This window comes from Diachasmimorpha longicaudata, chromosome 3 (assembly GCF_034640455.1).
Source record: "Diachasmimorpha longicaudata isolate KC_UGA_2023 chromosome 3, iyDiaLong2, whole genome shotgun sequence".
Taxonomy (NCBI): domain Eukaryota; kingdom Metazoa; phylum Arthropoda; class Insecta; order Hymenoptera; family Braconidae; genus Diachasmimorpha; species Diachasmimorpha longicaudata.
Window position 1 is genome coordinate 7,234,650 of NC_087227.1, and position 24,117 is coordinate 7,258,766.

General features: G+C 37.8%; 6 protein-coding genes across 12 annotated transcripts in view; 4 read left to right on the top strand and 2 right to left on the bottom strand.

Annotated features, from left to right (window-relative positions):
* Positions 1 to 125: 125 nt before the first annotated feature.
* Positions 126 to 2,643, top strand: LOC135160280 (uncharacterized). Its single transcript, XM_064116661.1, has 5 exons — positions 126 to 687; positions 860 to 1,127; positions 1,494 to 1,750; positions 1,838 to 2,434; positions 2,520 to 2,643. Exons 1-5 carry the CDS (start codon positions 334 to 336, stop codon positions 2,634 to 2,636), a joined length of 1,593 nt encoding a protein of 530 aa, XP_063972731.1. The 5' UTR covers positions 126 to 333; the 3' UTR covers positions 2,637 to 2,643.
* A 6-nt stretch (positions 2,644 to 2,649) lies between these two features.
* Positions 2,650 to 7,276, bottom strand: LOC135160266 (uncharacterized). 3 transcript variants are annotated; one of them, XM_064116631.1, is made up of 4 exons: positions 6,556 to 7,276; positions 5,692 to 6,102; positions 5,501 to 5,576; positions 2,650 to 5,413 (listed from the first exon to the last, which is right to left on the bottom strand). In XM_064116631.1, the coding sequence occupies exons 2-4, from the start codon at positions 5,805 to 5,807 to the stop codon at positions 3,146 to 3,148; spliced, it is 2,460 nt and encodes an 819-aa protein (XP_063972701.1). In that variant the 5' UTR covers positions 5,808 to 6,102; positions 6,556 to 7,276; the 3' UTR covers positions 2,650 to 3,145. The 3 variants fall into 3 exon arrangements, with proteins under 3 accessions (XP_063972701.1, XP_063972699.1, XP_063972702.1); XM_064116629.1 differs by lacking the exon at positions 6,556 to 7,276 and having other exon boundaries at positions 5,692 to 6,205; XM_064116632.1 differs by lacking the exon at positions 6,556 to 7,276 and having other exon boundaries at positions 2,650 to 5,389; positions 5,692 to 6,201.
* A 357-nt stretch (positions 7,277 to 7,633) lies between these two features.
* LOC135160312 (ras-related protein Rab-9B) lies at positions 7,634 to 11,282 on the top strand. Its single transcript, XM_064116735.1, has 2 exons — positions 7,634 to 8,833; positions 8,975 to 11,282. Exons 1-2 carry the CDS (start codon positions 8,408 to 8,410, stop codon positions 9,233 to 9,235), a joined length of 687 nt encoding a protein of 228 aa, XP_063972805.1. The 5' UTR covers positions 7,634 to 8,407; the 3' UTR covers positions 9,236 to 11,282.
* Positions 11,283 to 11,421: 139 nt separating this feature from the next.
* On the bottom strand, positions 11,422 to 18,632 carry LOC135160311 (high affinity copper uptake protein 1-like). Of its 4 annotated transcripts, none has more exons than XM_064116731.1 (5): positions 18,390 to 18,632; positions 14,358 to 14,585; positions 14,039 to 14,271; positions 13,441 to 13,470; positions 11,422 to 12,708 (listed from the first exon to the last, which is right to left on the bottom strand). In XM_064116731.1, exons 2-5 carry the CDS (start codon positions 14,583 to 14,585, stop codon positions 12,507 to 12,509), a joined length of 693 nt encoding a protein of 230 aa, XP_063972801.1. In that variant the 5' UTR covers positions 18,390 to 18,632; the 3' UTR covers positions 11,422 to 12,506. The 4 variants fall into 4 exon arrangements, with proteins under 4 accessions (XP_063972801.1, XP_063972802.1, XP_063972803.1 ...); XM_064116732.1 differs by lacking the exon at positions 18,390 to 18,632 and adding an exon at positions 16,465 to 16,855; XM_064116733.1 differs by lacking the exons at positions 13,441 to 13,470; positions 18,390 to 18,632 and adding exons at positions 15,909 to 15,942; positions 16,465 to 16,847.
* A 117-nt stretch (positions 18,633 to 18,749) lies between these two features.
* Positions 18,750 to 20,382, top strand: LOC135160323 (anaphase-promoting complex subunit 15-like). 2 transcript variants are annotated; one of them, XM_064116752.1, is made up of 5 exons: positions 18,750 to 18,880; positions 18,942 to 19,222; positions 19,299 to 19,358; positions 19,642 to 19,877; positions 20,235 to 20,382. In XM_064116752.1, exons 2-4 carry the CDS (start codon positions 19,097 to 19,099, stop codon positions 19,858 to 19,860), a joined length of 405 nt encoding a protein of 134 aa, XP_063972822.1. In that variant the 5' UTR covers positions 18,750 to 18,880; positions 18,942 to 19,096; the 3' UTR covers positions 19,861 to 19,877; positions 20,235 to 20,382. The 2 variants fall into 2 exon arrangements, with proteins under 2 accessions (XP_063972822.1, XP_063972821.1); XM_064116751.1 differs by having other exon boundaries at positions 18,777 to 19,222.
* Positions 20,383 to 23,657: 3,275 nt separating this feature from the next.
* LOC135160276 (ecdysone-induced protein 74EF) overlaps positions 23,658 to 24,117 on the top strand; it is an 88,688-nt gene continuing 88,228 nt past the window's right edge. Inside the window, exon 1 of the mRNA XM_064116652.1 lies at positions 23,658 to 24,000. The gene's annotated coding sequence lies outside the window, so the exon portion shown is untranslated. The remainder of the gene's footprint in view (positions 24,001 to 24,117) is intronic.

Below are 24,117 nucleotides of genomic sequence, written 5' to 3' on the forward strand. Positions count from 1 at the left end.
AATTTTATTGATTTATTCCTTTCCCGATGATTGTCATCTTATGAAATTATTATTAGATTCGGGATGTTTGCCGAGAATTATATTCGATGAAATTTATTTGATTTAAACAGGTGAAATTTCTTTTACTATTTCACTACAGCATTAAGTATTGATTGGAAAAGTAGAAGACATCAGATGAGATAGAGATACTCTAGTTCAGAAAATAGTTTAAAGTGGCTATTGCAATAAAACAAAAGAGAGAGGTCAATGAATGATGTGAGAGGTACGAGTGTAAGGAAGATATTTGCAAACAAATAATTGGAGATCTTTTGAATTCAATTTTTTCATTAAATTATGGAGTTCAGAGATGATTATTGGGTGGATCTTGTGGACCTGAGTCCGCTGGCTCGAGAGATTTTCCCAGAGATTTTTTGTGAAACGAATTTTGAATTTGATGACTATTTTGAAGGTTCGGGGGAACCTGAGGACTCTTCTTTTTTAAAAATATCTGATTTTATCGAAAAAGTGAAGAAGAAGTGTGTGAAGTTCAAGCAGAAGAGAAACTTCAAACAAATAGAAACCGTTCAATGGGCAGGGGTAGCTATGGACGAGATGCAGAATTTGGATTTTAGGGTGTTTCAGAGAATTTTGAAGGCTGAACCAGTGGAAATTGAGTTTCCTAACTTTCACCTGGGGAGAGAGTATAAAGTAAGTTTTCCATAAATACGTGGTTTAATTTTAAAAAAATGTCGGACCATTCCTATTTCTCCAGACAACCATTGATACCATAAAAAACAATGCCAACTATCTAAACTATTTGTATAAAACTTCCTTTCTTCATTGATAAATTTGATTATTGAATGATGATCGTATTTTTGAGAAAATGATCCTGATCCGAAACGTCAGTGACGTGACAATAGCTAAATACCAGCTAGCAAGAAGATTCGACGCCTCTAAATTGAAATTAATTTGGAGAACGAGAAGTGGAGACAGAGAGGATCTTGCCCCCGGGATAAGTACGACTCTAACTCTTATTTTCAAAGCGATGACTCCGGAGGATTATAGTGAGAAGATAGTGGTTAATGTTGAAGGGGGATTTCCAGTAGTCATCAATGTCCAAGCCCATCGAGATCCACCAATTTTGATAGGTGAAGACTGAATGTTCAATTATCTGGGGAATTAATTGTATCGAAAAGAAAATATCCAACTGAAATTGAAGGTCAGAAGACTCGCAAAAAATGTTTGATGATAGTGCGAGAAAAGTTTCGAGATGAACTGAAAGGAGATTATCTAGACTCTCTGAAAGGAAGAGATTAAAAATATTTTCTGACCCACGAAATAATGTAGCACTCGTCGAAAGTAAGGGATATCCTCTGAGAGGGTCCAAGAGCCCTTTTTCACACAGCTGTAGAGCCCTAAGCGTAAATCATGGGAACATACGTAAAAATTTATTTTCGCACGAGTGATGAAATGTATTTATATTTCTTGTTGTTGTTTTCTTTTGGAAACTACAGGTGAAAATTACCCGAGGGACTGTTCATTCCCTTCGACCCTGATCAACATGAAGGACGACCTCATTTTCCACCAGTCGAACCTCTCCCGGAGCCCAAAAAGGGGATCGTTAACCTGTTTGGCGAACGATGGAGAACTAGAATGCAAGGATTGTCTCGTTGGCGACGAGAACACAAACGAAGTAAAACTAACGAATCTAGGAAATTCAGGGAGATTTTTCCTCATCTCCGAGGCCAACTGGCACTGGAGTAATATCACCGTACGTTTGATAGTCAGTGGAGAAAATGTAGTGATATAAACGTCTTCATCAAAATTACCAAAAAAATTTCCCTGCACCACATTCCAGAATCTTACAGACACTTCAAAGCTCATAACAAGCAGCTTCACCCTCTGGCCCGCGTTTTTTCACCTCCACCAGAACCAGTCCATGATCCTCAGGATGTTCTTCACTCCCAACGTAAACGGTCTTCACGTAGAGAAGATATTCATCGTCTGCGACAACTTGTCCGTCCAATCCTTCGAACTCCTTGGAGACGGAGTAATGTTCCACTGGGATTTCATCCACTTCGGCTCCAATTTAACGAGACAATCCGTTTGTCTGACGGAATTAGAAGACAACAAATTCTGTAATTTCTTCATAACAGAACTCGATCCAGAGGCACTCTCCATCCTGGTTACAGCCTCCAATATGTCCCAATTTGATTTGGATTTCCGATGGGATGTCATAAATGAGATTTGCCTGGGAATTTTACCGTCAAGAGGTGTCTTCCCAGCACATACCACCCTCACATTCAGGATATTCTCAACCAATTATGCCTTATGTTCCGAATTTGTCGAGAGTAATTTACAACTGATCCTCGAGGATTTGCCCCCTGAGGCAATTCCTCAAGAGTACCAGGAGTTTACTGACGAATGCAAGAGGGATAGAAGAAGATGTGAGGAGGTAAGTTCTTTCTTGACATATGGATCGCTTGTGGAGGAATATTTGCACACAGATCATGGAATTTTTCGGAATGGTTCCTTTCCAGTCTGTGGACATATGTGTGGCGAATGTCGGGGTTCGGCTGCCCTCGAGACATTCCAGTATCTCAGAGGATACTCTTTCATCAGAGGCGAACCATCAAGATCAGGATTTTGAAAATTAGTATGGCCATGAAACTCAGTACCAAAAATTTTATTTCACCAATTAATTAATAATAAAATAAATCATCTACATAATTTGGCAATCGTTTTAACATAGTATATCAAAAACATTGTTTATTTTTTTCGGATTTTTCAGGACATTCCCACCCTTGAATGGTTCCATTACAATGTTTTTTACTTCAATCCCGAAATTTAAATCATGTATATATCACTTGAACCCCAACGGGCTCCTGTAAAATTGTAAAACTAGTATCAACAACTTAACGACCTCTTCTCAAGTCGCCAGCGACCCAATGACATCTAAAACAATATATTCACTTCTCCCCTTGATCGAGCTTGGAAGAATATCACCTAAACTCACCCCCTGAACGATTTCAATTACAAAATAAAGTGAAATCAACGTTTTTGGCTGATTGTGATTTGTTCTAAACATTTCATTCGTTCAGGAGACATGATTCAAGAAGACGATTTCTACCTGAATCGACTTGTCGATTTTCACCACTGCCTTGACCTAAATTCTGGACCTGTGGACCCACTCCTCATACATAGCGTCAAATTGGGCCAGAGCAAAAGGATCTTTCACATATCCTGCGTACCTCTTCGGCAGCAAGAATCTCATAAAATGATTGAAGAGAGATTTTGCGGAGCGACCTTTCAGGGCTTCAAGTTGCAATAGTGCAATGCTCTGCCAGTACGACAAGGTCGTTGCACGATGAATTTGATCATCCGAAATAAGAATATCTATCATTGCCTTGTTCTCGTTAGGACTGAAATGTTTTCTGGGATAATATTTATTCTGGGGATCTCTACGACGATGACATGTAGTTTCATTATTTTCTCTGTTCGGTATGACCGAGGAATCATGAGCATTCGCTTGAACAATGCTCTCGGGTCTAGCACTTGGTGTAAATTCATCATCATCTTCATCATCGTCAGATTCCAGAGGCCTCTCTCTTATGAAATCCAGAGCATTTTGGTCATGAACGAAACATTGATTAGAATCTGCTGGAACGATTGAGGCAGATCGATTCTCACAAACACGATTAATCCTTCTATTATCTGGAGGTGATTCGGGGTCATTTTCTATTCGATGACGACTTCTCCTGGGTGATAGGACTTTAGATTGATTCGGCGAGATTGATGATAGTCGACCCTCAAGCGCGCGGTCGATCAGTCGATCAAGATGTGATGATTGGGTGCCACTTACTGCTCGATAACGACGTCTTGATGATACTGGTTTAGAATAATTTGATGCAATTGAGGACAGTTGACTCTCAAGAGTATCATCAATGCATCTATCAAGACTTGATGATAATGGGGTGTCATTGGTGACTTGATCATGACGTGTTCTTGATGCTGTTGATTCAGAATAATCTGATGAAACTGATGATAGTCGACACTCAAGCGCCCGGTCGATCAATCTATCAAGATGTGATGATTGGGTGCCACTTACTGCTCGATAACGACGTCTTGATGATACTGGTTTAGAATAATTTGATGCAATTGAGGACAGTTGACTCTCAAGAGTATCATCAATGCATCTATCAAGACTTGATGATAATGGGGTGTCATTGGTGACTTGATCATGACGTGTTCTTGATGCTGTTGATTCAGAATAATCTGATGAAACTGATGATAGTCGACACTCAAGGGCACGATCGATCAATCTATCAAGATCTGATGATGATTGAGTGTCATTCAATACTCGATGAGGACTTCTTCTTGATGGAGGTGATTCTGTATAATCTGAGGAACCTGGGGAACGATCTCTCTGACGTAAATTTTCTGAAGTAATTTCCTCATTTTTAATGGAGGCCTGATTCATGACGTCATCCATTATCAACTCCAGTGTGGTATAATTTTCGGGGTCTTTAGATTCCTGCGATTCAGCTTCCGTTTTCGGGGAGAGTAAGTCAATCTCTCGATGATCTGAGAGCCTTGAGATAGGAGGTACGCTCGGCGTTTGTAGTGCAGAAGTATTGTCATTTTTGATGGCCTGTTCAGGCTTCAATGATTGGGATTCACTTTCTGATCCAAGCGGATCAATTTCTCGATGATGTGAAATACTTGAGAGTTCGGAAAGAGACCGTCCCATGAATTCATCTGTCGATGGATCCAACACAGTCCTATTATTCATGCGATATTCAGATTCTGACGATTCACTAATTTCTGGTTTCATTGAAGTTCCTGAAGAATACGGAGTGGGTTGTTTCATGACTTCATTCATCACTTGATCCAATACACGCTCTTCTTTTATGTACGATCGGGAGCCCGATAATTGAGAGTCATTTTCTAATAGCAGTGGATCTATTTCTTCATTAGTCGAAGTTCTTAAGGGATAAAAAACACACTGTTGCATGACTTCACCTAACACCTCATTCAAAACATCTGTATTCTCCACGTTCTGCACAGGTTTTGATAGTTCAAATACATTTTTAACTTCTTGAGAAAGTGAGGGACTTGGAGGATAGGAAATGGACTGTTCCGTCATGTCATCCGTCATTTCATCCAACGCTCCATCATTTTCTCCTCCATTTTGTTTAAAATCGTGATAGTAAAACTCAGTTTTAACAGAATTAAAATTAGCGTCTTCATCGTCTGAAATATCAATGAGTAGATAAGTCGTCGTTCTCTTCGCCTCCACAGGATCATCTGCAGTGGCCACTTCACGTGGTTCGCTTCGATTTTTTTTTCGTTTGTGACACGATACCAGGGGATCGTCTTCCCCTAGAAATGTCCCCAACTGTAGTAGTTCCTGGTAGATCAGACATCGATATTGCTTTTATCATTTTTTAAGTGGAGTTTTCCATGTTTCCTACAATTTTATTACCTTCTCCAACGAAATATTTCAACTTTTCATAGTTACCTCATTACGATAGTAGTTACATGTATCCAGATGGTCTGGAAGTGCAGGATCTTGATGTTTTTGTGTTCTTTTCTTCCTAAATCATGAGAAAAACAATTATAACGTGTGTAATATTCGAATTATGCTACTGATGAATTCATTAGAAAAATAAGTTGCGTCACAGGAAAATGTTAAAAGTGAAATATGCTAACCTGTCAGAGGGGCCGGCCCTTCCGCTTGTCTTGTTTCCTTTAAAGAAAGTATGCTTCCTCCAACGATTCCTATCCTCATCCTCATCACTTGAAGATGATCCGTATATCCTCGACATGATACTTCACAATCCCGCACTTCCATAAATAAAGGGAAAAAACAAGAAAAACTTCGGCCCCAAAACTGGGGTGAACTGACTCTCAAAATTGTCGGTATGTTTGTATCAAATTATGTGATTTGTATAACACGATTCTCATGGCTGAGAGCGAAATAATAACTTCACCCTACCAACAAAAATATTCCAATTCACTCTGTCGATTTCGAGTTGTCGTGGATTGAAAAAGGGTCGAGTAATCGCCGGTTTAGATGTTTATCGGAGATTATCCGGGAGATTCCTGACGCGTATGGGGCGACTACGATCAAATTTAAGGGGGGGCTCTGTTTGTACTTGTTCAACTGTACAAATGATCAACTGTACATAAAATTTTCAAACGGTGAGAGCACTACTGTGTAGGGATTCAACTGTAGAGACAAAAAGGTAAGCTGTACATGTGGCGCTGGATCCACATGTACAGCCTAGCTTTTTGTCTCTACAGTTGAATCCCTGCACAGTGGTGCTCTCAGCGTCTGAAAATTCTGTGTACAGTTGAACAAGTACGAACGGAGCCCCCCCCCCGCGTTCTTCCCATAATCCCTCACTATACCCAAAATCATCAAAACAAACTTTCTGCAATGAGACCACTTCACGGACAGAGATATCGTCGCCGGGTTCAGGCGTTCAGAATTGATGACTATTAAATTGTTTACCTTGTACAGAAATTTTGAAGATAGCACGCAGCATCTTGATTGTAATAAAAAATTAGTACCTTAACAATATCCAAACTTTGGCTGCAGTAGACAGCCCAGGACATGGAGAGTATCATACAAATAGTTCTTCTGTTTTTCCACAATCGCAATTCACAGCCCGAATCCACATTCTTACACTCAAAATTATTCTTGAACACTTCTCCAATTCTGCGACTTAGTCATTTTCAATGACACGAAAAATTTACACCAGTGAACGTCGAATTTTCTTCAATCCTTCACCTTCATTGCTTTGTCGTGATTCTTACGACAAAGGGCTCGCAATTAATTCCATCACACTCATGAATTCAATAAAAATTGCGTATCACAAATTAACTCACTACACAAACAACAGGGAACACATCTCCAAATTTTTTGAAGATCAAAAAAGTAACTGTTTACCAACAAAGGCCTTAGCCCGCCATTTTTTTTCTTGTAGTGTTCAGGACCGAAAAAATTGCATGATCCGTCCGATTTCATTCACAAGCTACCGGACAAACTCTCTCACATTATTTAATCACTACACTATTCTTGACGAAATTCCCACACACGTCTTCTCCGAGGTTTGAATTCAAGCGCCAGCTCCAGGTCGATGAGCTTCGAGCACATTCGTATGAAGTGACGCTTCACCCGATTGCTGACAAAGGAATTGCCATTCTAAACATGGCGACGGCTCCCCTTCTCACGCATGCGCGCGCACTCCGACCACTGCGATTGCGCAGATGCTCTTGAAGCTCGAATGAACTACTAATGTTTAATTTGAGAAAAAAAAATCCCCTGCATATTTTGTATTTTACAAATAAATAAAGTACACAATTTTTAATTAAATAATTGGAGATTATCACAGTAGTATTGAATATTTATTTTTCATTTGTTTAGGAATTGTGCCGAAATTTGATTTGAACACTTTGTTTGCTAAAAATTGAGAATAAAAAAAAAAGTCGTCAACCAATGGATTCATGCCAATCAAGATAATTCATTTGAATTTATCAACCCACTAGATAACAATCTTCTAGATAGTTGTCATCTTCCCAGGGACATGGGACCACTCCACCCAGTCCTTGAAACAGCTGATCGATACAGCCTCAACTAGTTTCACTCTAAAATAGTGGCAGAAGTGCTGATGTCCTAGTGTCAGGCAACGGGCGTTTCTTCATCCTGGTTTTATTGTTCTGTTTTGTTCTATTCTCATGATGCTCCAGCCGTCAGTGATGTGTCAGCTATGTTTTTTCGATAAAGAATCAAGGGAAGCATTGATCGTCGAGGTCAGAGGACAGTTGTGAGAATATCCGGAAGGATTTCGGTGCAAGTCAGTGCAGCCGCTGGAATTTTTGGAGGCATTGTTGACTGTTTATGAGTTTCTTTCGTCAGTGATGTGGATGTGCTGGGCTTGTGGTGGGTGACAATGACTCAGGGATTGCGTTGGGATTAATTACGAAGGGAAACAAAGAGATTAATCCGGATCGTTGGGGAATTAGTTGGTGTTTTCAACAAGTGCTTGGACAGAAATTGAGAAATTAAATATTTTATTTTTTAGTGTCAATAACGTTGAAAATATTTTCTATTCAGAGAAATTAATTAGCTTTAGTTTTAATTGTCAACTGACTTTTGGTGAAAACAAACAAATATAATTCGAGTTTTCAATAGAACAACTGTTTGATTAATTTTTGAACGATTTTTTACGAAATAAAACTGTTCATTGAGATTTTCAATTGAATTATTAGAGCTAGTGCATGGAACAATATACTGAATAAATTCAACGATTAATGGTTTGATGTTTTTGTTAAGTGTTAAGTGTTCAATGAAGTGTTGAAATAATTTTTTATGACAGAATAACTCACCGTTTGAATTTTCAATTTAAAAATTGAACGAAAAATGAGTAATTCAGGCGGAGCAGCACCCAGGACGTCGATAGCATCGAACCGGAATTCCCACAGGTCGACCCTCCTGAAGGTCGTCATCCTGGGGGATGGAGGGGTGGGGAAGTCCTGCCTGATGAACAGATTTGTTTCCAATCACTTCGATGAGCACAGTTTTCACACTATTGGGGTGGAGTTCCTCAATAAGGACATTGAGATCAATGGAGAGGTCTACACTCTCCAGATTTGGGATACAGCGGGGCAAGAGAGGTTCAAGACCCTCCGGACACCCTTCTACAGGGGGTCTGATATATGTTTGCTAACTTACGCTGTTGACGACAGAACGAGCTTCAAGAATTTGGCGCTCTGGAGGTCGGAGTTTCTTTATTATGCTGATGTCCAGGACGGAGCGCTCTTTCCGTTTATTGTTGTTGGGAATAAGGTAATTTATTTGGTCATTTCGACTGTCAATTGTCAACTTAGGATGCTCTGGTGTTATAGTAAATTTTTCGATAGCTGAATGGACCTCAAAGGGATTCGGAAACTCGATGGAGAAGAAAAAATTACGTTGTTATTGTTCCAGGTCGATGTACCAGAGCTGGAGAAGCAGATCTCTACAGAAGAAGCTCGTGCCTGGTGCGCGGAGAATGGCAATCCTCCACTGGTGGAAACGTCAGCCAAAAATGCTACAAACGTGGAGGAGGCTTTTGGCGCAGCAGTGACAGCCTGGGCGAAATTGGAAGCCAAATTAGAACGTCCTTTCGTCGAAGACACTGTGGATTTATCGAAACAACAGTCGCCCCATCGTTCCAGCTGTTGTATGCCGATGACCAGTGCCGAATAGCCCAGATCTGATATTTCGACGATTTTAGACTGGAGAATGAACAGTGCAGATTGATTTATTTTTGTTATTTAACCAAAGGAGATTGAAGTATCTTGCTTGAGACAGTTGGCTTTCAAGCATTGAAGCAATGTCCATTGACGATCAGGGGACCCTCCTGGGGGTGATGATATGTGTCCATGAGTAATTGTGAAGATGGTACTCACGAAATGAGTAATTCTGGCGTGACTTTGTGTAATGATAAATTTAAGTTTTTCGTGGCAATTTTGGGATTATTTCCATAAGAAGTGAATTTAGATGAAATTTCAGGGCAAATTATTTTTGTAGAGAAATTAAATACTTTAGGATGTTTTTAGTAGCTTCATTTGTCTCAATTCGGTAAATTGTTACGATTACTGGAGCATCTCTGTAGGCCTAATTACCTAGATGACGACAGGTATGGGCGAACGCCATAAGTTTTTTTTGTAGTTCTAGATCTCCTGAAAAAATATTTTGGTTTTATTCACGAGGTAATCCCATCGAACCACTTGATTCCTGACTCGAAAACAAAACGAAGGCATGGTAATTGACAGCAGCTCCTGTTTTTTAAGGTGTGATAACAAAATAATATGAATGGAATTGTGAGCCAGGTATAGACTGCCTGCAGCACAAAACTATAAATAAATATATATTTGTAATGGCATGAGAGGAAAAATTATAGGAAGAATAAATCAGCAAACGCTACGTTATTACGTGCCACAACTAAATAGATCAGAATAATTATTGAGTAATATTTTTAATGATTGTGTTACTCAATGGATTGTACATAATTACAAACAAATAGTTGAACTATAAGTCACTTCAATGCCTGATCGTGAATTTGTATAAATGATTTCTCAGTCAGATAAATTCAATAGTCAAGTCTTAAAATGAGGTAAGCGCACTCTGTCCAGTTTCAGTTTTCGATCAATAAATTATGGATTAAAAGAGATAGCGAAATTTTGCTCAGAGGGGAATTGTAGAGCAAAGTGCGGACTCCAAAATGGTTTGGAAAAAATTGTGCTATTCCTTTTTGTTTGCAAGGTATTCACCGGTAATATATTTTAAACCAATTGCCCTTACCTCGTCTTAGTACTTCACTAGGGAATTTTATTGATTCTATTTGACGACACATGAAAGAATTAGATAAGGAAAAAAGAAGATTAAGAGAGGAAAAATGAGAAAAGGCTGAATTTAACTGACAAAGTAATCACCATCATCATTAAAAATAAAATTGAAAATGTTTTTCGACGGGAGAATTTAATCAGCTTGTGGTGCGCTTGTTGATATGCATTAAATAATCCCAGTATTAGTATTAATAAATCATAAAATAACTAATAATTGTGATAATGTGTTAATTAATAGTTGAAACGCAGTTGAAATCCTATTGTATTCTAGCCTAATTATTTGTATCTGCCTTATAGTAGCTAATGAACTCGAATGAATTGCGATTGTTTTACGAAAAAGTACCATTTTGATGCGAATATTACGAAAGTCAACGAAAAAATTGTACAATTCAGAAATTCAAAATTATCTCAATTAGTGCTTGCGAAATTAAATTTTATAATTGAATGATTGATGTAAATTATAACTTTTTAACTATTAAATTATTCATAAATTTACAGATCTGTGTAAGAAAATTAATTGCGCTCTAATGAGTTGAATGATGACGAGTGAAAGACCATATCATAAGCGATTGAGTTATCTGGCGGATTGCTTATGCAAGCGTTGATCATACAGTAACAGTTCATAATCATTAAATTGATAGTTATGCAAAATTTATCAGAAAAGATATTTTCGGATTGAATAATTAAGAGGATGAGAAAAAAATGGAGGGACTTAATCTTCGATATCTCTCGAATAAGAGATGCAATTTTGATAAATTTAATCGTATTTTACAGTTCATGAAAATACCCTAAAATCAGCCCTGGATTGATAAAATTACACTCTGGAAACCCTGAGATATGAATAATTGTATTAAGTCCTTCTGAGCCAGTCGTGATTTTTAATGAATCTATTAGCGGCCAGACCAACCATATTTTTATCGATCTCTAAACCAATTTTTTACACAAATGTTACGAATAACTAATGGCTACATTAATTACCTGCGTCCTGAATAAATTTTATATGGGAAAAAATGGAAAACGTGAGGAATAAAGTGAACAATCTGCTTCTTTGAAAAACGAAATAATGTATTGTCTCGTATCTACACTAGGCACTAATGTACCCTAATTAAAACTGATGAATTTACATTCTTAACCAAAAGTATGTAGAACTAATAGAACGGTGAAATAACTTAATCAAATGAAAACTGGGGGTTTAGATAAATTCTGAAGTGATCCACGACCGAAATATTAGTTGCGCCATCATTTCATAAATGAATTGATTCGCATGCATCACCAAAACTATCAACACCAGAGAGAAATTTCGAGAAATCTGTCTCGCAGCCCCTGAAGCTTCCTCCAAAAATCACAATCACTCCTTCACTCCACAGTTGAACAAAAAATATCGTGATTACCATTCATTAGCTCTTGGAAATTATATTTTATCCGCGGTGCAACCACTGTGCGATCATTTTCGGATTGAAACGTAAAATTCAACTATAAAAGCAAAAGAGGTAATAATTACCAAATACCTATTCGAAATTTTCAGAACATTAACATAACTAGAGACTTGCATACATGTATTTTTGCAGGAATTTTCAAGGGTTCTATAAAAATTTCACGATCTCTGGCAGATGTCGAGCAATTTTTCAAAAATATCACCATTAAAACCCTCTCAAAATTCCAGAACTTGATATCCAAATTCTCTATTCACCTCATCAATAATCCAATATTTAATCATTCTCAAAGCTCAACAGTATTTACAGAATTCGATTTATCACTAGATATTTCTTTATAAGATTCCGGCCCTCATAGAATTAATTATTAGCTCCAATAAATGACAAAGACCCCATCACTCTTCAATTTTAAACGTAAAAAGTGGAAAAAATTATCAGTAGGAAATGTCGGCTACTTGATGTGTAAAAATACTGCTCAATATTGATGTTATCAATCAATCAATTATTGTTTAAAAAAATATATTCATAATTTTAGTGAGTCCCATGGACCAAGTGCCATGATCTTCATTCATTGAAATATTCGTTTGCTGCCTCTTAAGCAATCTGGGGATGAGTCTTTTCTTCGCATTATTTGAGACGTCCAAGATATTTAAATGAGCCTAATGAGCTGTGTGCGGTGGCAGCACCGGGACTTAATTAATGACAATGCTCTGTCACATCTACAATCACTGATTTTTTCCAGCCAAAGAGGAAATAGCCTATGGCTGCACCCAGAACCACTGCTGAGCAGAGCCACGTGTTGTACGTCATGAAGATCAGCATGAGGAAGTAGGACAGAACTATTTGTACGATATGTAGAAATGTTTGGAAGAAATGCATTTGAGAAATCATCGTCGGTCTGTAACAGAAAATTTTTACGACTAATCAATTTGATTCTAAACTAATGAATTTTTAGTCCTTATTTTAGGGATCTATCTCAAAAGGGAGTGGGTTTAAGGGAAAATATCACGAGACCTTTATTGTAGATAATTTGATTCTTCACAAAAAATCTTATATTATTTCTACTGCTAAAACCAATTGTTCACGAGAAAATTGTAATTTAATCCACGATGGGTTTTCCTTTTCCTTAGACGAGTCATTTTCATTCTACATTTTTTATGATATTTTCCTCTATTGCCGCTATTTTCTGGACTATCTTCAATATTATAAAAAGTTCAAGATAGATTTTTTTGAAAAAATTGTCAACTAGAGAAACTCCACAGGATTTCTTACGGGATGCATGCAATTCTAGAGAAAATACGAGGCAAACAGGTTCCATGAGAAATGAAGAGTCCTCTCCTACAGATAAAGCTAGCCGAATTATACTTGATCGAAAAGTCTATCAAATAGTATCCAACAATTTTGTTTTTAACTCCCCTTCTACTTGTGCTGTAAACACCACAAGTTAATAACGAAATTTCCCAACTAACTATTTACTGATTACTAAACTTTTTAAACGAAATAAGGTAAAAGTATCGTGTAGAGGAGACTTCATAATTCTCGATAAAAATGGATACTATAGAGGATAGAAGGCAGCATATTCTGATGGAGATACATAACATTCTCTACAGATGTTTTGTAATACACTCACGGTTGTTTATGGATAACTTCGCCGACCATGCTAGAATGGGAAATCAGATATGATAAAAATTAAAAACATGTTTATGAATGTCATTCTGTTGAAAACTGCCCATCGTATTTGTATGGGCATGAGAGAAGTAAATAAATTATTAATGATCGTATTCAAGGGATTGGAAATGACAAAGAAATTAATCAATGATTTTGATGAAGAGCCACTCGTTCGTGGGATCATCCCGCTGATCCATTACGTTATCACCCGACAGAATTACATTGATTCAGACCAATTATTGAATAATAATTGGATAATTACATAATTGCGAAAACGCACATAATTACAATCAAATAATTAAAAATGTTTCTCAATCGGAGAATTTAATCAGTGCTCTTATTGGCACGTGTTGAATAGCCCGACTAACAGTGTTAATAAATAAAATAACTAATGAACTAACAGATTGTCTTACACTATTCTAATTAATATTTAAAAAGCTGATAAAATGCTGGAGCATTCATCCTTAGGGCAGCTAATCAACTCGAAAACTTTGAATTTCATTTACGTAAAATTAACATCACGATAAAAAATTATTAAAAAGGATCTCATTGGTACTCACTGGACTACGCGATTATCCTCGGCCACGACGTTCTTCTCAGCTGGCATCGACACACTCCTGTACTGCAGGGCATTGTACGTTTTCCAGAAGAGGTACTCTCGGTAGTATTTAAGCCCCTCGTATAATGCTGCCATGATTATAATTCCAATCATTGAACCGATCAGGCCACCCATCGAGGAGATTTTCCATGTGTCGAAGAGAACGGTCTCACAGTAGCCACCGTGAAAAGCCATCTATGCAGTGAACATTTAAATAATTGCAATTTTCCACTACTTCACGAACTTTTCTCTCTCCGAGAAATCATCGTTCGGACACTCACCGACATCATGCCGTGCATCCCATGTCCACTGCAAGCCGGAGCTGCTGCCCCAGCTGAATGCCCCATGGATGCATGATCCATCCCAGTGTGTCCCATTGCACTGTGGTCCATCATATCGTGTGCCATGGCGCCCCTGTCCATGTGGTGGTTTTCATTGGCGTGATCTACCATATGATGTCCCCCATGACTCCCTGAGGTGTTCATCATATGGTCAGCGTGGTCAGCCATCTATAAAAAACAGTAAAAATATCCTAACATTTTTTATAAACCTTTACGAATAGTCCTCTAAATCCGGAGGGATTAGATTTTTACAATTACTAACTTTCAATATTGAACTGAAGAATTAATAGAAACTCAAATAAAAAACAATTATAATCATCTGATATTTAAGATCATATTCTCCACCTTTTTTTAACTGAAAAATCATGAAAATTGAGACGACCCGGGAAATTGTATCTAAAGCACTAAAATATCATTTCCCAGAACTCGAGATATTGTTTGCAAAGCTCTCTGATTGCATCAACCCAGAGGACAATTTATTCTCTCCCGATATCTTTCTAAATCCGAGTTCCCCCAGCTCGTTTAATCCACATCTCATTAATTATTACGTGCTTATTGTCAATTATTCCACATCGAGATCGAATCATTATGCGTTGCGTAATCCTCAGGGCTTCTGAGCTTCATTCTGAACATTCATAGCAAGCAGTAATCCAGCAGTGATTAAATTGGTTCAAAAATCCTTTGGCTCCACAGTTTCTTCGAAAAATCCTCTTAATATGTTTTTTTTCCAATTAAATATCGTAAATGTAATTTCATAAATAAAAAGAGGTTCATTAAATAAGAGCTCTAATTAAATAAAAATTATTGATTTTATCTTTCCTAATTGCTCTGCAAGAAACTCTCTGAGAGGAGGAGACATTCTAACATTTTATTCAAAAGGAAAGAACACAGGAAAAGGCATTGATGCATAATTTTTTCGTCCTTTTTTTTCACGCTTATAATTTATAAACTCGAAATGATAAGGCAAACAATCAATAGTCCATTGTCGCTGAGTGAATTTTATTAAATTTTTCAAAAGTAAGCGTAAGAGAATAATACAGTGGCGAAATATTGTGCTATGTAACGTGAAAGTGCCTCTGATATGTTCGTGAGTTAGTTCGAGGGAATGTCTTGCCTCGAGTAACAGTACTAAATCAAACAATTCCCAGAGCCCATATCCTGAAACACTTCTGAGTAACTCGAATCTAGATGAATATTTTTTGTGCCTTAATCAATGGGAGAGAATTAGAAAGGCTCCAGATGACTTAATTCCAGTGATCAGTGGCAATGAAGCGAAGAAATGGGTTGACAAGAACGGACAAAAAATTTCGAAGGGAATTTGTGAATTCCCAGCTGTTTCCTCAAACGATTTAGGTAGCGAATAACCCATTAAATTGCTCAAAGTTTCATTGCCAATAAGTCAAATCGATAAGTCACGCTTGATGGGTTTATCAATTATAATTACAGCGCTAATGAGTGGATTTAAAAGAATCTTATTAGGTTTTTTTGTACCCGGCAGCATTCTCCATTGTTTTCGGACATTTTTCTTGAAGCACGTCATCCTTGAAGTGATTCAACAGTTAAGAGGAAGTAAGGAATCACTATCCGTACCAATAAATTAAGTTGCTTACGGCAATTTTATAATTATCTCATTGGTGAGGGGGTATAAAGCTCATTGTCGAAATAAACGCTTCTGTCATGTTCTTCAGGTGCATAAAGCTCTTTATTTTTTTCTCAAAACCGCTCTTTACCGAGATAAAGGAACAACGAAACATGATAAACAAATGAATCGAATTAAGAAAATTCATCTCGTTAATTCTCAAGGGATCTCAGTTAAATTCTTCAATTAAAAATGGATTTATATAAAAGTGTCATAAATTTTTCTGCGACTAACAAAATTTTCCACAGAAACTGTCGTCGAATATTTCCCCCTAAAACCGCTCATCCCTGAGCCCATGAAACAATGAACGAGACGTAAAGGATCGTTTTCGACTTCAATAAAATCTACTTCCTTTGTTAATTCTTTAATTATCTCCCTAATGATTGTATTTAAAAAAGATAATCTCACCGAATTTCCACTGATTGCCGAGACAATTACAAACGAGCTATCAATCTTTCCTCACGATTGAATGTCAACTAAAAAAAAGTCTCGCGTTGGAAAAACAATTCCCTTACTGCGGCCACCTCCACTTAGCGGACAGCGTAGCATAACTGATATGCGAATCGATGTGAAATCGATAAACCGACAATATTTGCGCCGATCAAAGCTAATCAATTATCGCAACTCTGACTGAGCATTAATCACATCGCTATCTTCGTGAAGACGTAATTTCTTCTTATTTATGTTGATCAATCCGAAACTCTCAAATCTGAATTATTTTGCGAAGATCAAATGGAAAAATAAATTCTATTTTTAAATCCACATTTTTATTATTAAAGTTGACGATAAAAATTTATCTCACAGGAAGAAAATGAATTAAATAGGATTTTGATAACAAACGGTTTAACTACAACTTTATTTGCAATATTTACTGAATAGAAAACACCAGTTATTTTTAAAAATCGTCAAAATTGTTAATTGACGCACTTGAGAAGTATAACTATTTCAAATAATAATTCTACAATAATGATTGAAGTGAAAAAAAATTGACACTCGTACGATTTTGCTGAAGGAAATGAACTGAAAACATCAAACAACAGCAGACGTTAGTTCACCAGCATTTGAATTTCCTCGCATTATCATTCATGTAAAATGATCCAATCCACACATTGTAGTGCATAAACAGCAGAAAAATATGTCTTATCAGCTCATATTTTTGCAGGATATGCGACCACACAAACTTGACTTTGAAGTGTCGCCCAAAACATTTAAATTTCCGCTTTGAAAGATAAAAAATAAAGAGATCGTTTTAAATTCGTCATTTCTACTGTCACTTGGACAGCCTCGGCTTTCAGGAGGCGTGTGCCATTCGCCATATTCTGCCTCATTTTAGTTATCCGTCTAAGGATAGTGATCTAAGGCTCTTGGAATAAACCCTTGGAATTTCTTATTGAAATTCCGCACATAACAGTGAAATGCGAGGAGGGGAAATACAACAGACTCCCTTTGAACATCGATCTTTCCACTTTGAACGGTCCGCTCCCATCCACCGAGTCCTCATTTTCAGGAGGAATAATAGAGCTTCAAAATTTAAAAAATATTGTAGAAATCGTCTCAATCGATCTCGATTTATCGCCGATCGAGAATAAAGCAGACAACGCCAATCTGTAAAAAATTGTAAAACTCATAGTCCCGTTTAACTCATCCCATCTCTTGACCCTCCGACCTGGGCCGCCGATTTCGACAACTCAGTACTCATTTTAGAGAAGAAAAGAAATCAGAGCAATTCACTCAATTGATCCTGAGTTATAGCAAATTGAAATTGAAGGATAAAAAAAAAATTCCAAAGATAATGCACCACGTGCCATGATTATTCAGGGAACGGTGGTTCCGTTCCCTGAAACGAGTGACCGAATTCGTCTAGTTCATCCTGATAAAAAGTATATCAACTATGGATGAATCACTTAAAAAGAGAATTGACTGTTGGGCCTTCTACCTCGCACTTACGATGGAGAAGTTTTATTAAAATCAATTGGATCAATAGCCACGAATCACTCTGAATTAGACTTTTCCATGGGGTTGAGATCAGTCGACGAGTTCAAGGGTGGATTTTATCCTGGTCGAATGCGCTAATTTGAAATTAAAAGACTCCTCCAAAGTGAAGTGTGCACCAGGTGGGAACAAGCCCCGACGTTTGACCTTTTTTTTAATGCGAAGTTATTGTTATCGATAAGACATCTGGCCAACATTTTGGCCCGATTTTCATAATCACGTGATGAAATAACGAATCGATGATGAGATAACGTCCTTGAGGTGTATCGAAGGTATGCAAAAGGTCAATGATGATAATCATTTCAGTGGGATAAATATATTCATTGATTGGTATTACTCACCGTGATTACTCCTTTCGACAGATCAGGTTATGTCACTTATTCAGGAATTAGTGATAATCCGGTTGATAGAGTCAATGTTATTTTTCTATTTGCACTCACGAGTTTATGGGGACGTCAAATAGATGATAGTGGATGTTGGGAACTGACTAAGAGACTGACGGAGACTTTCTACTCGGCGACTTGGACGGGAACATCGTACGGTAGCCCTTCGAGCTAGAAATCAGAGACTGTTTTTTGCGGGGGAAGTGAGGGGTCCAGGGGTAGGGTTGTTTGTCTGGAGGGGATTATCGAGGGATAAGTTGAAATTTTCTTATCGACTGAGGATATATTCTTGGTATTGTGAGTGTTTGTTTCTCATATCCATGTACCGACGTTACTTGTCAGCGTAGTTTGGTGAAATTTGTATCATCAATTTGGTGTCAATTTTCGGTTTATACCTCGCCCTGACCCAAAATTAGTCGTTCAATTGGCTGGTTCCAGGACAAATTTTCGTACCACTTTCTAAATTTCCTATCTTGTCGTCATGAAGTTAGTTCTTCGAATTCTTTAAAGATGACCTCAGAAATGCTGTTCATGTCAACGAAGAACGACTGCGCAGGCGCACGCGGCAGACCGCCATTTCTGCTATTCTGTTTACCTCGACACCAGTTGTTTTGCGTAGAAAAGCAAACGAAATCATTTAGTCAACAGTTTTAATTATTTATAAAATGTCGTTCATGCCACTCTGGCCCAATCTACAACCGAGGTCTACAGATCCTCTCTGGTTCAATGCAGACAAACCGTGTGACGACGAGGAAGAAGTTGATAAGCTTGAGACGCTTCATCAAACCTGGGTAATTGTGACAAAGGCATAAACAATTGTCGTTTCTGCAGTAATTATTAATTTCACATTAATTTATACTCTTTCAGAAAGACAGGACTAGAGCTACTGGCAGTGATCAAATTCCCATTGGAAAATCAGCTAGTGATGTAAGTTAACCTCCTATTTTTTTCTATTTCAAAGCTCTTGTCTTATAGAACCGGGAAATGTGGAAAAACCATTTAAAAAAATAATTATTTAATAAGTTCAAGGGAGAATTAAATCAGGAGACATATACATTAAACGCACAAATCAAATTAATTTAAGAAAATTAAAAATGCAATTCTGTTAGAGAAAAATAATTTTTTCAATGAAAACATATGATTAAGAAAGCAAGAAGTTCCTTGGTATCTCAAATTAATTCATTGAATCAACTGATCTGTTTGTAATTAGTTCAGAGGATCAGAAGAAGAGGAGGAAGAGGAGGAGGAGGAAGAAGGAGAGGGAGAGGAGGAAGAGGAGTCCGATACTCATGAGGACGAGGAGGAAGAGTTCGACGAGATTGATATGGAGGTGAGCTATTCACACCAGCAACAGAGGTCCAGCCCCACGGACGCTGTTACCGACCCTGTCTCCATCAGAATGGTCACTCAAGGGGCACGATACACTTAAGAAGGACTCGGCATCATGTAAATAAATCATTTATCTTTAAGTTCGGTATTAAATTATTCAGATATATTATTCAGATATAATGTAAATAAATCGATCATTTCTGATTTCGTAAAGATGACAACCAGTTGATTTATCTGGGAAGTATCTACTGATTAACGTTCGGTTGAATAGACAGGATCATTTCGTGGATATCGTTTTTTTCTGTTTTGTATTTGAAACTTTTATGCATCCCTGCATCGAGCAGAGAGGGGTGGGCTATAAAAGTAAATTTCCCGAGTGATTCATGGGGGCATACCAGAGAAAAATTTGTTGCGATCATTTTTTAATATCTTGAATTTTTTTTAATTACAATTATTTTACCTTATAATTGGTAGAAGCCCCCGAATTAGAAAGCTGAAGTTGAGGTGGTGATTAGCTGTCACTACGGCGGGTGAGAAGGGGAGCAGTGGAGGGAAATGCGGATGTTCACGAAACACCACTATGTACACAGCACACACGCACACACAGGCCCATTTTTCAATCATATAATCATTACACCTCATATAAGTGAGTAAACACTATTTAAAAATCACTACATGGTTCAAAATACCGGGAAAAGTCCCAAGATAAGCGATTTCAGGGAATCATATCAATAGAAAATTTTTCACATGTATTTTCTCAATTTAAAATGATCGTTAACGTTTCACCAATTGATGTCACTTCATCAATTGTTTAATTATCGTACTGGCAAGTGGTTTTGCCAAAAAACAGGATTTTTGTCCCCAAATGAATTAGCTGGGAAAAAGTTCTTGGATCTTTTGCTCCAAAATTTCTCACCAACTAAAGAATTTATAAATCAACAGAAGAAGATTCATTTATTAGAGAGTATAATTATCTCTCGTGAATCAGTAATTATTTATTTATCTCAGGGATAAATAAGTCTAGAGAGAAGGTCAGAAAATTCATGGAAAGTAACAATAATTTGCTTGAAATCCACTCATTAGTTCACCAACACTCACATCCGATAATTTGGGACCTCTACCGATTGCATAAATCATCTAATAGCTGAATTGTCGGGTTTGTCTTACCTGATGCAAGTTAATTCATGAGATAATTCCATGAAAACTTCACTCGTGGCTTTTCATTATTCAAGAGAATCCCATCTCATTTTTTGAGTGAAAATAGCTATAGTACTCTTTCCAGTGTCAGTATATCTCGAAGATGGCAGGTTACTCACACCAAACTTCTCATCACTTCAATAATTAAATGATGAATAGCGTTAGGGAGGTATAAATTTGCTGACCAGTGAAAAATCGAGACTTCGATGATACTGGACCGTGAAGTGATTCACCTTGTGGCACGAGTTGCACTTGGGGTCGATGCTTTCGCCACGATTAAGATCCCCCCCGATCGTGATCGCACGATTTTATCTCTGGGAAATAACACCGGGGTGCATTATATAGAAACACAGTATCGTGAGAGATCCCAATTCCATCTGTAGTTCTCGTCGTATCGTGTTTTAATCTCCTCGCTGTCATTTCGACAAGAGTCGTCTCAATTACGAGTTGAGTGGAGTTCACGGTTCTTGGTTTTTTTAGGGGGAGATTTCGTGTTTACATTCTTCAATTTGGCACTTGAAAACTGCAAAATAATAAATACATGGGTTTGCGGATGGGCTGCTCCCAATAAACTTGATGCTGTTAAACAAATAGTTAATTATTGTTCTAAAAAACCGCGAATAATGTCCATAAATTCTTCAGATCGGTAACACAGGGAGCGGAAATATCCGGTAAAAATAACAGAATTTGCCATTCGCTCAGTGATTACGGAATCCACTTTAAAATTTTACGTTGCAAAATTTTTATCGTAATGACTCGATAGAGTTGAGTCTAGATTTCACAAAAATTTCCCCATTTCTTTGAGACTTCTGGACATTCCTCAAGAAACATCAATTAAAATAATGCAAAATTTCCGGGAGTTCATATGAAAATTGTTTATTCACTTCATCGATAATCCAATACGCAATCATTTTAATGTTCACAGGGTTTAAATAATTTAAATTTACAAGATTTCGGCTGTCGTTTGTGCCAGATTCGTCTGAATGGGAATCAAGTAGAGCCGATGGTTCTTGATTTTTCTTTTGGGTTTGCATTTTCCCCGGGTGTTTTTGTTTTTCAGAGGCCAGTCCCACGGCGCATAGTCACTTACACTAGGTACATACATGTTTATGTACGGGCTTATGTACGGCGTCGGCTCTCTCAGCGAGTAACTGAAGTAAAGCCAGGTTGGTGCCCCCGCAAGGGTGAACGAACGGCTACGGAACAGGCAAAAGAGAGCCCGCTCTTGCACGCGCCCGCGCACGAACACCTTCCTGACGCTTGTCCTTTAACAGGGACCTCTCGTTTTGACCCCCCCCACGAGGAAATTGGATCGGAAAACTTTGCTGAGAAATGGGTTATTTATGGATAATAATAGATTGATAAATCAATGGACAACGTCAACCCCGTTTTGGGGGGTATTTTTACCCAGCAATTTGTACATTTATACAGCTGTCATTTTCCATTTTCCAAGTGGAAACTTGACATGAGGGGGTCAGTCTTATTGGGGTTAATAATGAGTTTAATGAGGGTCGGATTATTATCGAATCCCAGTTTTGAATGATGATTGGAATAATATAAATAACTGTTGGGCTTCGACATTGATTGAATATCGGATTATTGATGAGATGAACATAGAACTTTCTGTGAATTCCTAGCAATTTATGGAGATCTCCAATGGAAAAAAATTAACTCGTTAAATTTCCAACAATTTTTAATCACCTCGGAGTCTGCACAAATCAATTATCTCAATTAATAACAGAACTTTCTCTCATAAACTCAACCGGCCACAATAAACCAAAACAAACAACTCGCAGATGAAACCGACAATAAAAATTCTGCGATACCATCGATCCCCAAAACGCGAACATTATTCATCATTCGTCTCTCCAGAATTCCCGCGAGCACTCATCACTCAAATGCACTCTCTACATCGTTTGCAATCGAGTAATAAAACTTTCCTTCATCAATCCTCGGCATCCTCCACAAAATCATTAACTTCACCTTAACATCAGAAAGAGAAATTAAATTTTATCAATTTTATTAATTCCCATTTTCCTCGGGATCACAGGACAACTACCCCCTTCCTCCTTTTGCCTCACCGACTCGTACCAAACTCCGACGAATTTCGCAACCTAAATAATACAATTAAGTTTTATTTTAAGAAATTATTCAAGACATTCTGTCCATTCAAATCAAAGTTAAATTAAATTATCCGAATACCCCGAATTTCCTCCTCCATTTTCCTCTGATTAACAAATAACAATTATGTTATTCAAATGAAACTTATTGAATCCAAATGAATTATCTCGCCGACATTTACTGGTCCATTTTGCACAAACAAAACAATTCAATAGAAATTATCGAATTATTTCTTAACCGTCTGGTTTTTCTGTTTGCTTGGTAAAAATTAATCGGCTCTTAGGGAATTTTTCAAATGGGCAACTTCCTTTTGCCAATCAGATGACAAATTTTTCAAAGCGGTCTAACAGTGAAAACAGTGTTATCCAATAGTACCATAATTTCTGCAAAACTTTACCCTCCGTTTGTTTGGAGAGGAGATTAGAGGGAGGCAGATGTCCTGCGAATAACAAATCGAATCCATTTGGTCGACGTTGCGATAAAGAGGGTTGAGAGGAGAGGGAGGAGGGACGAGCGAATCAGGAGGCAACTTCGGGTGTTGTCGGTAGTATCCGACAGGCTCGCAGGGCTTTCAGTCAGACGCGCGTTCACTCGCAAACGTGTTGTGGCCCGGAGAGCCACCAAGTGCCGACAATAACACGTGCCCGCATCAACAAATTACGGCGCTTTTGTTTTCTTCTGTACTTTTAGTTCGCATTCGTACACGGGATAACCCGGCATTCTTATCCAGCGGGCGTACGTAACTGTTTAGTTTTGTTGGTTAAACGTTATTTTTTTAAGTTAAGTTACCGGTGAGTGTTGTGAGTTGATGTGATTGAATGTGTTTTTTGTGGTTTTTGGGGGGTTTTGGGTACTTAATTGTCTTTGGTGATTGTGGGTGAAGAGGGAGACTGGAGTCAACGGGAGCGACGCTGCCCAAGTGGTGAGTGATAGATATTGTTTTGTTTATGGTGGTGTCTAGTCATGTGACGCGCTGCCATTGTCCGGGTCTTTTCGCGAGATTATTTTGTTGATTGATTGATAATATGCTTAGAACCGG

Bases quoted from the DNA above. Each gene is read 5' to 3' on its own strand.
- LOC135160280 (XM_064116661.1), top strand. From the start codon at position 334: ATGGAGTTCAGAGATGATTATTGGGTGGATCTTGTGGACCTGAGTCCG. The intron at 688-859 runs GTAAGTTTTCCA...CGTATTTTTGAG, and splicing joins ACCTGGGGAGAGAGTATAAA to AAAATGATCCTGATCCGAAA. The intron at 2,435-2,519 runs GTAAGTTCTTTC...GTTCCTTTCCAG, and splicing joins ATAGAAGAAGATGTGAGGAG to TCTGTGGACATATGTGTGGC.
- LOC135160266 (XM_064116631.1), bottom strand. From the start codon at position 5,807: ATGTCGAGGATATACGGATCATCTTCAAGTGATGAGGATGAGGATAGG. The intron at 5,577-5,691 runs GTTAGCATATTT...CTCATGATTTAG, and splicing joins AGGGCCGGCCCCTCTGACAG to GAAGAAAAGAACACAAAAAC. The intron at 5,414-5,500 runs GTAACTATGAAA...AAATGATAAAAG, and splicing joins GTAACTACTATCGTAATGAG to CAATATCGATGTCTGATCTA.
- LOC135160312 (XM_064116735.1), top strand. From the start codon at position 8,408: ATGAGTAATTCAGGCGGAGCAGCACCCAGGACGTCGATAGCATCGAAC. The intron at 8,834-8,974 runs GTAATTTATTTG...TTATTGTTCCAG, and splicing joins TTATTGTTGTTGGGAATAAG to GTCGATGTACCAGAGCTGGA.
- LOC135160311 (XM_064116730.1), bottom strand. From the start codon at position 15,938: ATGTCCGAAAACAATGGAGAATGCTGCCGG. The intron at 14,272-14,357 runs GTGAGTGTCCGA...TTCACTGCATAG, and splicing joins GGATGCACGGCATGATGTCG to ATGGCTTTTCACGGTGGCTA. The intron at 13,471-14,038 runs GTGAGTACCAAT...TTCCCATTCTAG, and splicing joins GAGGATAATCGCGTAGTCCA to CATGGTCGGCGAAGTTATCC.
- LOC135160323 (XM_064116752.1), top strand. From the start codon at position 19,097: ATGTCGTTCATGCCACTCTGGCCCAATCTACAACCGAGGTCTACAGAT. The intron at 19,223-19,298 runs GTAATTGTGACA...ATACTCTTTCAG, and splicing joins AGACGCTTCATCAAACCTGG to AAAGACAGGACTAGAGCTAC. The intron at 19,359-19,641 runs GTAAGTTAACCT...GTTTGTAATTAG, and splicing joins TTGGAAAATCAGCTAGTGAT to TTCAGAGGATCAGAAGAAGA.